This window comes from Heliconius melpomene, chromosome 10 (genome assembly GCF_056956725.1).
Source record: "Heliconius melpomene rosina isolate 202511_hmr_F chromosome 10, ASM5695672v1, whole genome shotgun sequence".
NCBI classification, from domain to species: Eukaryota; Metazoa; Arthropoda; class Insecta; order Lepidoptera; family Nymphalidae; genus Heliconius; species Heliconius melpomene.
In genome coordinates this window covers 8,413,359-8,429,874 of record NC_140398.1, presented here as the reverse complement: position 1 = coordinate 8,429,874, position 16,516 = coordinate 8,413,359, and the positions used below count along the sequence as shown (strand labels likewise).

Below are 16,516 nucleotides of genomic sequence, written 5' to 3'. Positions count from 1 at the left end.
TGATAATATTAGTTGTTATAGTAGTTGTTAATAATATTAGTGATAGAGATTTTTTTGGCGTCATGCCGTACATGGCAGGGTACTCTGGGAAACCAGTGAAAACATATAATAAAATATTTAATTTCCTAAATGTGCCGCTGCGCCACGAGTACGACTAACTTCTAATAAAAGATAATTCGTAGTAACAGATGTAATGAAAGTCATAATAGGTAAACATTTTTTTTTATTGTGTTACTGTTAATATTTAGAAAATTATCCATAATTACAATTATATTAATAATTGTTTTTTTTTTTTAAAAAAACTATAAAAAATTAAATAAAAGAATTTATGTAATCATCTTCAACCAACGGCCGATGCACATGCTGACTTTATGCGCAGTATTTCTGTAAAAAAGTAAAATGTATAATAAATTGAATTCAATCAGTACATAGCGCATACCGAGTTATGGCTGGTGTCTATAACTTATCTATATTTAACAATCTGTTGAATCTATTGTGTACAGATATACAATAGATTAATATGTGTTACACGATTATATACCCAATGTTAAACATAACATTAGGTATATCACTGTAATATGTCAACGCGGAACGCGGAATTCAACACCGGGCTTTTGCCTTAATGCTAGAAGGAAGAAATGCAAATATTAAAAATGATAATACATTTCCTCGAGTGGGGATCGAACCCACAACCGTCGCGTTACAGTCACACTCTTTTACTAAAATTAATGTTAAATAAAGTCAGTATATTTAATACAATTATACTCCATTTCACTAAAAATATTACATTATAATAATATTAATAACAAAACATAAATCGTCTAATTGCACCATTTACTGTTCAAAATATTAAATTATCTTTGATCTATTTCCTAACGAAGTCGTTGCAAAAGCCATTTTCGCTTTACCATTAGCAGGCAAAACTGAATGTGCGGCTCGTTATTATTAATTATGCTTAGTATGTATATCGATTACATACTATAAAAGAAAGTTATTTAAATAGAATAGAAGCTGTTTAAATTAGAGTATTAAAAAGGATGACATTTGTATTAGGTACTTATATAAATATAACATAAAAAAAAAAAAATCTAATGTATAAAAACTAAAAAAGAAACAAGACCAAAGGTTTATAAGGATTAACAGCCAGGACCTATTCTTTAAGCAATTTAATCTTATCGAGAAGCTCTGCCCTGTGAGCCCTCCTTTACGTCGCGTACTCGGGATTTCTTTATGTAAAGGAGTTCTTTATTTAAATTGTAAATTAAAAAGTATTTATTTTATTTTCATTACATTGCGGCTATGGTGAGAACTTTATTACAAATAATAATAATAATAATATATTTTTGGGAGGGAAATACGAATCATTGTCTGCAGAAACGCCTACTGCTTCTCATTGGCTTCGACAATTGTATATAAAATGGTTTTCAATTCTATTTATTACTTATTTTCTTCGGTTTTTTGTAAAGAAATTTATATATTTACCTGATTGAAAATCCATTGTCATATGCGATTGCATTGGGCAACAATTCTTTTACAATTTTGTCCACTGTTTGTTCTATTGTGGTACATCGGTCGATCCATATACCATCGCAATGACAACTAAAAATATGTTTTAAATCATTAAAGCTAAGTAGAAATATAACTAAACTATTTTGACTTTTACAACTAAGACAAAATTTTTAAAGCATTTTTTAACATTAGTATAGGAAAAAACTAACTGAATGTAAAAAAAGTGTATTATATCAACATCAAATTATAGTAACTTATTTACTGTTTAACTAAATAAATCACATAAAACATAAGTAATTAATAATTAACAAATCCCGATACAAAAGCTGTTAAAATAAACTAAGTTGTTAGTTAAAAAGAGCCAATAAGAACACTCTCAGTCAGCTCAAATTCATACAATCAGTTCACTCGTTTTAGAGCTACGATGCCACAGACAGACATACAGATACAGATACAGATACACACATACAAATACACATTTTAAACTTATAGCGCTCTCTGTTTTCGTCGGAGATTAAAAAAATATTTCAATTAAAATATTTAATAATATTTCAATTAAATTAAAATAAAATATATTACTTCAATGTGCATTTTCATCATATCCAGCATACAATTGTCAAATCAGGATCTGTTTCATACGTCGATGGCTAACACAAAAATTTATATGAGAAGTCATCAATGCTGGTAGCATCACCTACATTGGTAGCTTTTTTAACTGAACATAATTAACTCATGTTCATACTTACATCTTAGCAATATATTGTAAGCTAGCTCTCATTACGGCGTCGCAGGCGTTCGAGGCTGCTGTAAAAGAACCCGCACCCCCCGCCCCGCTGCCGCTCGTGCTGCCGGCGCACGCCCACGCTATGCACCCTCCCCGCTTCACCGAATGCGATAATGATTCTAATAACTTTGAAAAATATTTTTTAAATTATAGTTTTTTATACATAAGCAATATTTGCCCTGTGTAATTGGGTTAATATTCCAAAAATACCACTGTATTTTACTTTCCATCTATTTTAGAGAAATTGCTAAGAGTTTTGAGCCTAACGTTTTTAAGTCTTATCATGCTGAGATACCTATATTTTTTAAAGGGATATATGTTCCTTGTATTGGACAGAGAAAACACACCTGTTCTCAATTTTCAATTACTTTAGTTTCACCATAATTTTACTTGATCAATAGCTTTTTCGTTCACACTTAAGAATTTTTAATTTTTCTTGTAACGTAAGCTAAGTAGATAAACTAGGCAATAGATAATATAATACCATATTTTAACTTCTTTACTTACGTACTTACATTTAAATTTCCATATACATCCCGAGTCACTTGATGCGATAATCCATCCAGCCCGGATTCCACTTCCGCACCAATAACCACGAGTGCATCAACTTTGTCCACACACGATGTGCTCTCGCTTGGAACGCGTACAATGAGTCCATGTAATTCTAGCTTAGACTTTAATTCGCGACCTAATGGACTCGAAGTGTTTGAAACCTGTGTATAAAATAAATATTTCTTATTTTATTCTCGTTAATTTACTTAATATGAAAAATAAATATATTATACTGTTTGTAGTTTTGATTAATTTTATGTAGGTTTCTGTATTCGATGACTTATTAGACGATGTACACAATCATATTTATTTTCAAGAATCTATTGACGGTTTCTATTAAGGTTTAAGGAATCTATTAAGGTTTAAGTTTAACTGTTTATAAAACGAAAATAAATAAAATTAAGTTCCGCCACTCAACGTGTGTTCAACTCAGTGGGGAACAGAGTTTCTTAACACTAGGTTCCCTCTGCCTACCCTGGCTTGTGCGGGATACAGCGTGAAGATGAAAAAAAAAAAATGAAAAAGAAATATAAGTAAGTCAAAGTAGAACAAATATTGGACATGACGAACTTACCAGTACACTATTTATAACTCTATTCCGCCTTTTTGTAGAAAGTTTCAGTCTAGCCGTATACGCTATGAGAGCTGAAGTGGCAACTAATAAGGACCCTCCTTCCAGCGTTGCTAACAGCCGCCAAGCGAGGCCTGCGCCTGCTTCCACTGCTTCTGTCATTATTCTGTAAATAAAATATAATATCGTATTATTACTGTTGTATGTTCGGTGCGTACTATAATTATTAATATTAATATTCTTCGTATAATATAAAATAAATAAATAATTTTCAAATCAGCTTAATAAGAAGATTTAAAAATTAACTAACTAATTTATTTATATATTCTTTATTGCACAAATTACAAAAAAATGTACAAAAAACGGGCTTGACGGTAAAAAGCAAGCAGCTCAGCCAACCTTGTCACGTGTGAGAATAAGTGTGGAGGTAGTATAACAGACAGAAGTATAACATACATAAATATAAATATATCATAACCAAAATAAAATTATACACATGCATACAATGAACATCTAATAAACACAATTTTACATATAAAATAATTAAAGTAATTTTAACAATAGTTTAAATTAAATAGATTAGTATTATACAATTATGATTTTTTAAAAACGAACTGTTTTATCCGGGGCTTGAATACCTCACGAGTGAGAGTTCTTCTTATGTGGACATTAATACATTCCACAGCCTGACTCCAGCGACTCCAAAAGAGTCAGATAGTGACAGAATAGGATTAGATTGGGAACGTCCTATCATGTTTAGGAAAATGTGATATATCTAAATTCTCGTATACAAAAAAAGTCTTTGGAATGATTGTCTATTTACTCTCTGCTAAACACAAGTTTCTTTTATAGACGTGTGTTGAGTGGTGAAAATCAACACTGCACTGCGTGGTGGAAATGGAGTTTGCAGTCCGACCAGGCCCTAACTTATTTCTACTAGGCCTTGCTAGATAATAATTGTCAGAAATATGTACAAATATATACTATACATTTGTAATTGTATTGATTTAAAGACTGTTAAACAGTAATTGACATCTCCGAGTGCTTAGTTGTTTGTTTTTTTTTTCATATTTATATATTACAAAATTTTATATAATGCAATTGTTATTAGAAGATGTTGTCACAATATTATAATATTAAATCTTCTGCATAATTTGCGGTCGGTTCGTGTAACGCGTTGATATCTTTATTATGCGTGCTATTTAAATGTTGCGAAATTTCGCTTTACTTTTGTAGGGTATGTCTATTTATTCTAATTGTATTTATAATTATTTACCAGAAGGTTATATGGTGAACGGCAATGGTACTTACAGTATTCAAATAAAAAAGAAAAAAATACCGCAGAACTTTCATAACCTTCTGCGATTCTTATGTTGTAATGGACGGACAATAACGATAAATGAAATTATTTAATAAATATTACTTTGGTATACATAATACAAATGTACCTCCAGTACTCCTCCTATAAATTATTTTCATCTGCCTGCTTTGGCAACATAAATTACGGTGTTGGTTTCCACCACACCTAGGACACGATGAGAACACACAGGTCACTCACAGGTAGATATCGGAGGAGAATCTTAGCTCTAGAATCTCTCCGTCTACCTTGTTGTTTTTGTTGATATCAGATAGAATATGAAGGTAAAAAAAATTATATATAACACTAATAGTTAATTCATTTTTAGGAGCATACATAGTTCTACGTATTAAAAAAACTTTGATTTATTATTTTTTAATTTTCAGTGAAAAAAAGAGATTTGCAAATATAATTTGATACGTTATACCAGTTACCTCGAGTGGAATGTAAACCCACGACCGTCGCGTTATAGTCACACCCTTGTGCCCGTACACCACGACGACCTCTATTTAATCTAATAGATGATCATCATCTTTAAATAGCACTTACGCCGAATTAAATATTGAGACTTAACAAAATGAAAAGTATTAATAGAAATGGCCGGTAGACAGTACATTCACCGTAGCCGCTGTTTTTCATGAAGATGATGTAATTTCCGCATAAATCAAGTTTTTATTTGTTATACTTTGTTTTTTTATACTATTATTTATTTAAAGCGATTGGGTTATTTAACCGGTCATTGATTATCTACATTTTGTTAGAGATCTAGTCTAAACTTTCTTTTAAAATTTAAATTTAAGTCTTATGTTTAATATAGGATAAGATTTTAATTAAATTTAGAACATAATGGATTATTATTAGAATTAAAAATGAAACTTACTTTACTTAGTATTTTATATTATTTTCATTAAGCGCTAAGCCAATCTAAGTGACCATTAACTATATTATATAAGAACCACTAATCGCTAATTAAGTATTTTTTTCATATACTTTTTATAAATGATATTATATATAAATGATATATTATTAAGAACTCGTCGATATCAAAACAAAAATGATATTTGAAAATACAATCATAATTTCAACTGATAATTATTAAGTACAATTTAGCCACACAGGCTATAAATTTGTTGATGTAGAGTAATTGTAGAGCTCATGATATTATTAAAAGGTCAGTGGTGGTGTAGGGGTGTGATTGTAAACGCGACAGTTGTAGGTTAGATTTCCACTCAGGGGAGTAAAAATGTAATATTTTAATTTTCTCGCTCTGGTAAAGAGGCAAAGAAGAATTGCCCCCAGAATTTAGCAAAAAGAACTGAACAGCACTCGTCATATTAATAGTAGATTTACCGCTGCGCCAAGACGACCACAATAAAATAGAATTTCATGTCTGAGTAATTGTAACACAAAAAAAAATGACAATGTAAGTACAAGTACAAGTACTTACATTGTCATTGAACGATAATAGTATTACGAAAGTATACATGACAAGTTGTCAATGGACAATGGTGAATATTTTCCATGCAATGTAATGTTGTTCTCAGTTCCAACTTCCCAGCTGTTGCAGGTCTTGCACGTTTCCAAGTTATTTATTACTAAGTAATTGTTTTGGTTTGTTCAGATTCAATAGATTTAAAGGTTTAGGCAATGCACCAATTACAATCGTGAGTTAACTTAAAATGTATTAAGGCGTTTACAAGTATTTAGCTGTATGTCTTAGTTTATTTTTCAAAGAATTTTTTTATATCGGGTAAAAAAAAATCTGAGAAGAAATTTTACAAATAAATTTGTAAATAATTATCTTTCGAATGAATAGTGTTTTTTATTAAAAAATATAGTAGAATAGCACATCGTTATCGTTTAAAGAATTTAATTTTTTTATCATTATTGCAAGTGGTGGCAGGCAAAGCGAGCAGGGCCTGTACTATTTATTATAATACAAAATATTTTTTAATAAATTATTGCAACTTTTAAATTAATAATTTGATACTTTCAACAAGTAAGGTATTGCTTATAATTAGCTAATTATAAAGTAGTTCATGGCGATTTAACACTGATTTGAGCTTAACATACAGGTTAGGTTATAAAAATTACATCTTGTTGTGAATATTTAGCGTATAGTTACCACAGGTCTTGTCGGAGGTATGATATCTTTTATCTTTATAGTTTAAAAAATGGTTTAATGTCTGGTACGAGTATATAAGTTGGGCAATAGCTATTATTTTTAAGAGAAGTGCGACAATGACTATAATTTGATGTCTATGAGATAAGGCGAATGGTTAAATGAATAATGCTACTACGTCACAATTAATACACTTTAATTTAGTTAAAATATTTTTGTTTACGTGATTCTAACATTTTTCTTTAAGCTTCTGAAATAAGTATAAGATACATTTTGTTTTTCCTGTAGGCTAAGTGCCTCTTCTGACCACAAGAGAGCAGTTTTTTTTATTATTAAATACAAATAAAATTAAGGTGATCTTCTAAGAGACGACAACAGAGGCTACTATCTGTATTAAAATATTTTATTTATTTATTTATATCATATTAGCATTAACTGATGAAATATAATTGATATATTATAGATATATTTAGAATGTGAGCTGACCAAAACACGTTTGCTAATATATTTTTTAATTATTTTATTAAAAACAGATAATTGCATAATTTATGTATTTGATATTTAACAGCTCGCATAAGTATATCTATTTTGTAAGGATGTGCAACTACTGTTAGGAAGCAAATACATATTTGAAATATCCGTTAAAACCAAGTATTAGACCTTCATGGCTCACCGCGCGATGCTCTTTCAGAAGTTAAAGGGAATTAAGCGAATACTTCATTTGATAAAATCATGCGATCCAAGCTACCTACGTGTAAATTATCTCGCTTTATATTTATCTCACAATTGCACAAAACATTTTTATTGTTAAGGTTTTCCACCAAGGTCTTATTTAATTTTACAACGCGATCTTGACCTAAACGCATAATCTACTAACGAACTACTAATAGAGCTTCATGCACGTCCCGTTTTAATAAAAAAAATAATAATAATTCGACGGGCAATACAGATTAAAATGATTAAATATATTATATTTAAATTAAATATTTCATTAATAATTAAATATGCATTAGATTTCCTATTTTTTTTTTTAATTTTAAGACAAATATAATATCTTTAAGATAGGTAGGATAGGATAGATCATAATTAGAATAAACAATTTCCACAATAAATAAATAGATCAAGATGGCGTGAGACCAAAAGCAAGAAGAAGAATAACCTCACACTATATATAGATACATATAATTTTAAAAAGTAACTACCTCACAGTATTTAATACCTATATAATTTAATAGATGTGAAGATAAATGATAATGGAATTGAATGTAATGTGTATTTACATACGTACAGGACGATGTTTAATTAATTATTCCATCGTTTGGTACTCATGTACTTGATACTCCAGTATTAAATACATATTCATCAAAATAGGTACCATTTTGTATTGTTCTTATGTGTTTTTATTATATGCAATAAATTAGATTACTTTCTAAGAGAGGTAGGGCGAGACCTCGGTTGACCTTCGAAAACACAGTACCAAAGATACTAGAGGAAGGTCACCGTCGAGGAACCGTCGAAGGGCATGTATGAAGAGGTTGACAGTGGACGAGGTGAAAGAGGTTTGTAAAGACCGTAGCGTTTGGCGCTCCGTTCTGTCTGACTATCCTGCTAGGGATAAAGCGTGAAGTTAAGTATCGCTTCTCTGAGTTATGAGTACTAATTTACAACATCCACCTCAAGTGTAGTTTTGAATATTATATACATATTTGTTTGACCTTTTGTAAAGAAGTCGTCATATACTTGCTTTTTTTGGCCTTATAACAATAAACAATGGCAAAGGAAGTTTATGATTACGCGACTTTGATCTCCGTCGACTTAAATGTATGAAAACATCCGTCGTGTAATGAATCAGCGTTTTCCTTAAAATTCTTTACTACGAAATATTTATTTAAGTAGATATATTGTTTTTTTTTTTAAATAATCTTTACGATAAATATTTGAGAATAAAAATCGATTTTAAGTACCTACTTAAATTCTATAAAAATAACGCTCTATTTTGTAGAGCTACATGCAATATTTTAGATATTAAAACTTTGTATTATAATAATTTAATCTTTTCAAGATATTAATTTATATCTTTTTTAATAATAATTTAATAAAAAACTATAAATAACGTACCAAAATGATGATGAAGTTATATTTCTGCTCGACTTGGGGCTGACCGAAGACGAAGGGTTATGTTTGAAATTATCCTTTGAAAGATATTTATTTTTAAGATATTATTTTCTTATGATTAGTCTTATCTGATCTTAGAAATGTTTCGTTATTAAAAATATTTTTGATATTAGCTGAAGATGTTCAACCATTTCAGCGTAATAACTTGTAACAAGACTATCTCAAATAACTCTTCGCAAGGCTGGGAACACGTCCTTGGTATAGATCCAAGTTATACTCGTTTCACCAGTAGTACATATTAGATTGCTGTTAAATTTATTAGAAGGTTGTAGAGATATCTAAGTATGGACTTGCTAGGAAAAATAATAAAAGAACTAACTGCTTAAATTTTACGTAACGATAAAATTGTTTTATTTTGTTAATACATGTTTCAAAGCTGACCTTGGCGATTGAATAAGTTTATGAGATCTAAAGATGCAGGCTTAAGTATGATTTTTTAAAGATATTTAATTTTCTTTAGGGCAAAATAGAGCCTATTTTGTAGAGATATAGGTATAGATATAGGCTATATATCTATAGGCATATTTTCTATAGAGAGTGTCTGACCTCCAGTGATTACTTGGAAGTGATGATCGAAGCCGAGTTAATGTTTAATTTACGAAATGAAAACTTGCACATAAATGATTTTCTTGTGTCAATAGTATAAACGTAAGTAATGTTTCGAGCGTATGTATATATATTTTTTTCAATTGATTTTACATTAAATAGATCTTTTTGTGTAAAAATTTTGGGCGGGAATCATACTATTCTGGCTGGGGATGGGCAGGTAAGCCAAGCCTATCTTCCTCCATGAGTAGAGAGTTCCTACGTCCATGAATAGTTTCTAGTCATGAATACAGAACATGAAACTCACAATTTTCCAAATAATTGTTTTTTTTTAATGTTATTCCTGTTTTTGGAGTAATCTAATTGAGATTGGTCGCCGTGACCGCTATCCGTTAAGAGGACGTTATTGCTATAATATAACGTCTTTATGTTTTGGTGACCTTGTTTTACACAGTATGAGGTTACGCATTGTCGTTACAATTTTTAGATAATGACAGGTGAGTGAATCATGAACGCACGAATAAATAGTTTCTTTGGCTTCTTAGTTGTGATATTACTTAATTTTAAACTAAATACTAATAACAATTAGATATAGTTCGTATTTCATAGTTGAAACAGATGTCTTCATTTTTTTTTACATAAATGCTTTTTAGGATTTAAAAACTGGAGAAATATATTAACATGGACATCTACATATGCGTACCTATGTAATAACTTGTGATAATAGGCAAGATAAGAAGAAATACAAGTTACTTATTATATTTCTAAAGAGTTATATTTGACTTTATTTTTACTTAAGTAAGAAAAACATATCATAGAAATTTCATTATCAAAAATGCTTCTCGTTCTAAACAGGATCCATAGCGTCTAACGTGATTAAGGTTAGAACTGGTCCTTTCCGAATTAGAAGGTCCGGTGTACTTGGACTAGAATTTCTTTTCCGGTCTAGTATTTTATCGGTCACCTGTTATAGTAAGTTAACAAATTTTAAGTTTTTATAAAACGCTTTTATTAGGTCGAGCTGGAATTAACTATATAATAAAATATAAGAATCTGAATTACACCCACTTTTAATTGGACGACTGTACAATATTATGGTACCATCGAGCTGGTCTGATGATGAAACTTGATGATGGACTGCCTACTAGTAAACATGTCGAGTTTGTGCTAGTAAACATGTTTAAACTTTTTAAACTATTCATTTATATGCATTTTATACAGTATTTTACAGTAGGTAGATATATAGGCTACAGTTTGTGATTCATAACAAATATAATTTCTATAGTAGGTACATAATTATTGTTTTATGTATGAAACATAATATAATGTGTAGAGACCACTGCAAATGATTAAGGAAAATTAATTTTAATACTTGATAATAATTACTTTATACTAACTTGCATTTCTTACTCTTATCATTAAGTATAAACCAGAATGAAGTTATTCTTTTATTTCAGACGAAAGAAAATAAAAAGATATCAGTCACAATGTGAATTACCACATTGACTCATATCGCTCTTACTTTTCCTATACCAGACATGAATTGAGTAGCAAGATTCAATGGTTCAATTTCCTTTACGAAACTAAGAACTTTGAACAAGTAACCATCATGTGTAGTGAAATAAGCTTCAACTGTGCTAGAACGGTGTTAAAACAATTTTCTGTTAGACATATAATCATTTAACAATTACCTACGTCTCTTAGTCAGAAATAAATACAATAATTAAGGCATGGCACGTTGAAATTGGTGACGCTTGACGGATAGATGTTTAACTAAACAAAGTAGAAATTAGATGCAAAACACATATATCCGCTTTAATAGATTCAATCTTATACTTAGTGTACAATTAAATGTATTCTACTGTAAATATTAATAGGTCTCAATGACTTTTCCAATTATTTGTAGGTCGATATTTTTATATTTATTATTTCGTTTATAAACATTACTTTGCAGGTATTTATTACCAGTGTCTTTTAATCTTAGTTCATAATTATAAAAAGTTTGTATACTACGTGCGGGAATCAGCGTTAAATAAAAAATATATATATAAAAAGTGTACAATTTTATAAATTACCATATTTTTTCGAAAAATAATTTAAGAAATTGGCTTTTATGGTTATAAATTTATTATAAATAATATAAAACATATAAACAAATCACTTAATGTGTTTATAACTTACCCTTAATGTTTATAAAATTAAACAATAATCATTCAATATTTTACACACTAATTAAAATAATTTGAACAATTTTACTGTATAACGTCATTTTCACTGCGGAATAACACTAAAAATGGTTCCACAAAATAATGTTTTGGCGCGAATGTTCTTTTTTTTAATTAATTTTAAAGCGACTGTGGTGCGGCCAGATTGAGGTCTCGCGCGCGAATGCATTTTTCATTGTCGTTGAAATCTGAACGATAAAAAATTACAATAAAGGTACAACCTTGATTTTCCAACGCAAAAGACTAGTTTCTTTCAGGATAATTAATGTTTTTATCGCAGTTGTTTCCCATAATTACGACAGGTGAATAATTTCATTTCGCAACAAAACATGTTCTTTATTAGTACAAAGTTTAAGTAATTTTAAAATTATATAAAAGTAATAATAATTATACGTATGTATTTTTGTGCATATTACAAATAATATCTCAATTGCTACTAGCGCACTAGCGTGCCAGTGTACACGACAGGTTGTGGGTTCAATTCCCATTCGAGGAAATGAAATTATTAATATTTTCATTTCCCCGTTATGGTAACGTATCAACGCGCGGCGTTGATTTCCACCACTCAATACGCAATGCAAGTGGGGAACACTCTGTTCCCATTTCTTAAAGGGAAACAATTTTCCCTCTGCCTATCCTGCTATGTGCGGGATAGAACGTGAAGTTAAAACTATTGATAAATCTGTAAAAAAAATATGTATTCGAATTTACCTATTACCTATTTACTTATTACACGTCTACGATGAGAGCATGGATCGAATTTTGTTTTTAATCTGTGACATGGAATCATCATATTACTAGGTAACAAGTGCTGTAATCGAGAATAGTAAATGTAGGTAAATACTATATACCTAAGCAGGAACTGTTACGAATTACGATATACCAGGAATTACTGTTACGGTGTTTTACGTAACATTAAAATCCAGTCAGGGCTGACTTTCGTGATTTTATAAAAACTATAATTATGTACATAAATAATCATAACTAGTGTATTTAAATGTTTTTATTCGTTGGTGAAAATTGTAGTTCAGTTATCGAGTCAATTTTTAGTAAATGTAGTAACAAACAACGGCTGTTACTAAAAAATTGGCCGAGCCAAAGCAGGATGCCAAATTGTTCGTAAAATAGAGTCAAAATTAGAGAGTCATTATTGTCAAATTCAAGAAAAAAAACAAAAGTTCCAAGAATATTATTAAATAAAATGGGTACATACAAAATAGGTGACTAGAGGTTAAATACTTTAAATATGCAGAACGCGTCAAAAAACGACATTCCTATAAGATAAAAATAATAAACAACAAATAACATTAAAAAATGTTTATGCCTATTTGAAGATGACATAATAATAGGTTTTTCGCCAGAAGCAGATTGCCATCCCTAGAATTGCATTATCGTAAAGCATGTCGAGTAAATAGAGCAAGCCTATGGGTTTGTGTGTTGTGTCAAAGTAAGCTTATTTTACTTATCCAATATTAGATAAGAAAATTGAAAACAAATATAAATAAAATGTCAAATAAATGGTAAAATAGCCTTAATTTTTTTTTTATTTTGGTTCGAAAACTTGAAAAATCTGAACTTGGTCAATGTTGAAGATTTCTCTTGAATGAGAAGGCTTGAACGGAGTGACTTGACTAATAAGACAAAGATAGGATAAAATAAAAAAAAATATATAGACGAGTACATATTGCAAAAGGATCGAATAACTACGAATGATAGACGGCGGTAGTTAGAGTTGTTTTTACATTAATATACTCGTACAAGTATTTTAGCGAACTACATCCATAATACCTTTAACTGTAACTGTTCAAACGTTACAAGAAATAAGACTTGCCATGTATAATTTACTGCCGTTTAAAACGTATAACATAATATTATTAACAAGAAATAGTTTAAAGTATAAGTTCGTAAATAATCAGCAAATATATCACCACACCAAATCATAATTTCGATTTGTTATTTTGTATTTAAGAAAATACGAATATAGTGCAGAATAAAATAGATAAACAAAGAACGTAACGAAACTAACTTAACATTGTGCTGTCAGATTACAAGAAGGCGGAGGTGCAATTTTTAATTACTAGGCAAACTATTTAGACAATTAAAGTTTAAGCATATATTTCGTTAATATTATAGCGGCATTTCTTACACAGCAGGGTAAGCAGCGGAAGCGGAAAAATTAGGAACCTAGTGTTAAGATCCGTTCCCCATTTTCCACCAAATTCGAGAGGCATTGCGTGATGAGTTGCGGAACTTAACGCCGCGCTTTGCCTCGAAAATAGAGGAAAGAAATGAAAATATTAATAAATAATTTATACTTCCGAGTGGGAATCGAACCCACTTGTTATACTTGAACTTACTTGTTATATTACTACTACTAACTTGAACGTACTTGTTATATTTTAAGTGAAAAAAAAAGAGCCAATAGCCACCAGTTATCTAAAGTATCGGCTAAACGTTTGTGCCTGTGGAAGTTATGTAGTATGTGTTATATCTTACGTCATATATAATATATTCTTATTTACTTTTTTTATCTCGTAAGACAAAATTCACGAAACATAACCCACTAATATTATTTAAACATAATGTTGAAATAAAAACAAAGAATAGATTTGAAGGATTTTTTTAAATACTTATATCTTCAGTTTAGCAATTAACTGTTCGCCACTTGCTAAGTAGAGCGTGAGGGGTGATATTCGCGGTATTTTGAAAGAATATAATTATAGAATGCATCTTTCAACAGAAAAGAACTAAATTAAATATCAGCTTCACGCTGTATCCCGCACACAGCAGGGTAGGCAGACAGAACCTAGTGTTGAGACACTCCGTTCTCCACTTTCTGTCGAATTCTGGAGGCATTTCGTGTTGAGTGGCAGAACTCATCGCGCTTTGCCTCGACACAAGACCGAAGAAATGGAAATATAAACGTAAATATATATTACACTTCCTCGAGTGGGGATTGAACCCACAACCGTCGCGTTACAGTCACACCTTTGTGCCGCTGCGCGACGATACACCAATAGTCAATTACAAGTTTATTATATTATGTATCTATTATATAAATTAATAAAAATTATTAACACATTCGTTTATTACCGCCATTAAAGTTCTAACAGCGAAGTAAGTGTCTTTTATTTACCCATAATTCCGATGACGAGTCATGAACTCAAAGGGATTTTAATACAAATCAAGATATTTATTACCGTAATAAAATATTTCTATAATATATGAAGAAATAAAATGACATTTTATATATTTCGTAATTTCTTGTTTAACTAAGACAAAAGCTCGCAGTAAATTGATTTCTTTTTTTTCTAACGAGATGCGTATGGTACCTATATTATACAAAGATCAATAGTTTAAAGGCCAAATAAACATATTTGTTAGTTAAACTTTGAGTTTTGACCAAACTTGACCTAAATTAATGTGCACACATTAGATATACATAGCTATAAAACTAAATATCGGTCCTAGCGGCCAATGCTTAGCGTTTAAAGTAAATATTTGTAAATGATACAGAGAGTGAATTTATTTATTATTTTCCTATTAATAGTTTTCTATTAGCTTATGTTTAATAACAGGGTAAACAATGAGTATCAGGTGTTCGCCCTTTTCTGCTTCCTTCCCGAATTCGAGACACTGTGTGTTCATTATCTCCTCCCCGACACAATTTGTCTACGAGAGCGGGGAAATGAAAATATTTATTTACACGAATTTAATAGTAACCCCACAACTATTGAATTTGTAGTCAGACTTTGAACGATAAAACCCTCATTTTTTAGAGTTCCATACCTCAAAAGGCACCAATTGTCAAGACCTCGACCTTGATCTCCAGATCGCGTGGAGTTATTAAGCTGAAATTACTAGCAATATTCAAGTTTATCACGTGTGTTATGCACAAAAAATCTTATTTAAGCTGAATTTTGTGCGGTATTCACCGCATAATCAAAATCCGGTAGGGCACTTCTCGTGGACCTATATGTTTTAATGCTCCTGCTCCGTTCCCGTTAAGTCTTCGGTTCCTCACATTCCGCCGTATTCTGGAGAATTGAGAGAATTTCATTGTGTGTTAAGTAGCGGAACTCAACACCGCGGTTTGCCTCGTTACCAGCGTGAGTAAATGAAGATATTAAATATTTCATTCCCTCGAGTGGAATCGAACCCAAAACTTGCCGCGTTTGCAGTCGCACCCTCAACTTTACTATTTAATACAATATAACCTTGAACTACTTAAAATAATCCAAAATGATCTCTTTTTGCGCATCCACGACCTCAGAAGACTAATAGATGAGGTCATCGGTTAACCGCGCACCACAACTTTATTTGTACAACATTTGACAGCCAACAACGAGTGTTAACAATAATGCATAATAACACAAACTGAATTCATTGATGCATTTTGCATATTTTATAAGATTTCTAAGATCATCTGTAATTATGCATATTATAATAATGAGGCTATTCGAGTTCGCATAGGGGCAACTGTGCGATTTGAAGCGCAACTGGTTGTGGGTTTCTACCGCTCTCGAGGAGTTAAATATTTATTTTTCAATTTTTATTTCTTCACTCTGGTGTCGAGGCTAAGCGCGGCGTTGAGTTCCGCCACTCAACCGGCAATGCTTCCAGAATTCAGCGGAAAATGGTGAACGGAGTTTCTTAATACGAGGTTCCCAATGTC

The 16,516-nt window shown here is 30.7% G+C and overlaps 1 protein-coding gene across 2 annotated transcripts; it reads right to left on the bottom strand.

Annotated features, from left to right (window-relative positions):
• Window positions 1-206: 206 nt before the first annotated feature.
• Window positions 207-16,082, bottom strand: LOC146535435 (uncharacterized). Of its 2 annotated transcripts, none has more exons than XM_085192246.1 (6): window positions 16,059-16,082; window positions 3,420-3,582; window positions 2,809-3,006; window positions 2,256-2,419; window positions 1,483-1,599; window positions 207-384 (listed from the first exon to the last, which is right to left on the bottom strand). In XM_085192246.1, the coding sequence occupies exons 2-6, from the start codon at window positions 3,576-3,578 to the stop codon at window positions 327-329; spliced, it is 696 nt and encodes a 231-aa protein (XP_085048372.1). In that variant the 5' UTR covers window positions 3,579-3,582; window positions 16,059-16,082; the 3' UTR covers window positions 207-326. The 2 variants fall into 2 exon arrangements, with proteins under 2 accessions (XP_085048372.1, XP_085048373.1); XM_085192247.1 differs by lacking the exon at window positions 16,059-16,082 and adding an exon at window positions 11,798-12,014.
• Between the last annotated feature and the right edge of the window lie 434 nt (window positions 16,083-16,516).

Coding starts and splice junctions, on each gene's coding strand:
- LOC146535435 (XM_085192246.1), bottom strand. CDS start 3,578: ATGACAGAAGCAGTGGAAGCAGGCGCAGGCCTCGCTTGGCGGCTGTTA. Junction 3,007..3,419: donor GAGTTATAAATAGTGTACTG/GTAAGTTCGTCA, acceptor TTTTATACACAG/GTTTCAAACACTTCGAGTCC. Junction 385..1,482: donor GACAATGGATTTTCAATCAG/GTAAATATATAA, acceptor ACTTTTTTACAG/AAATACTGCGCATAAAGTCA.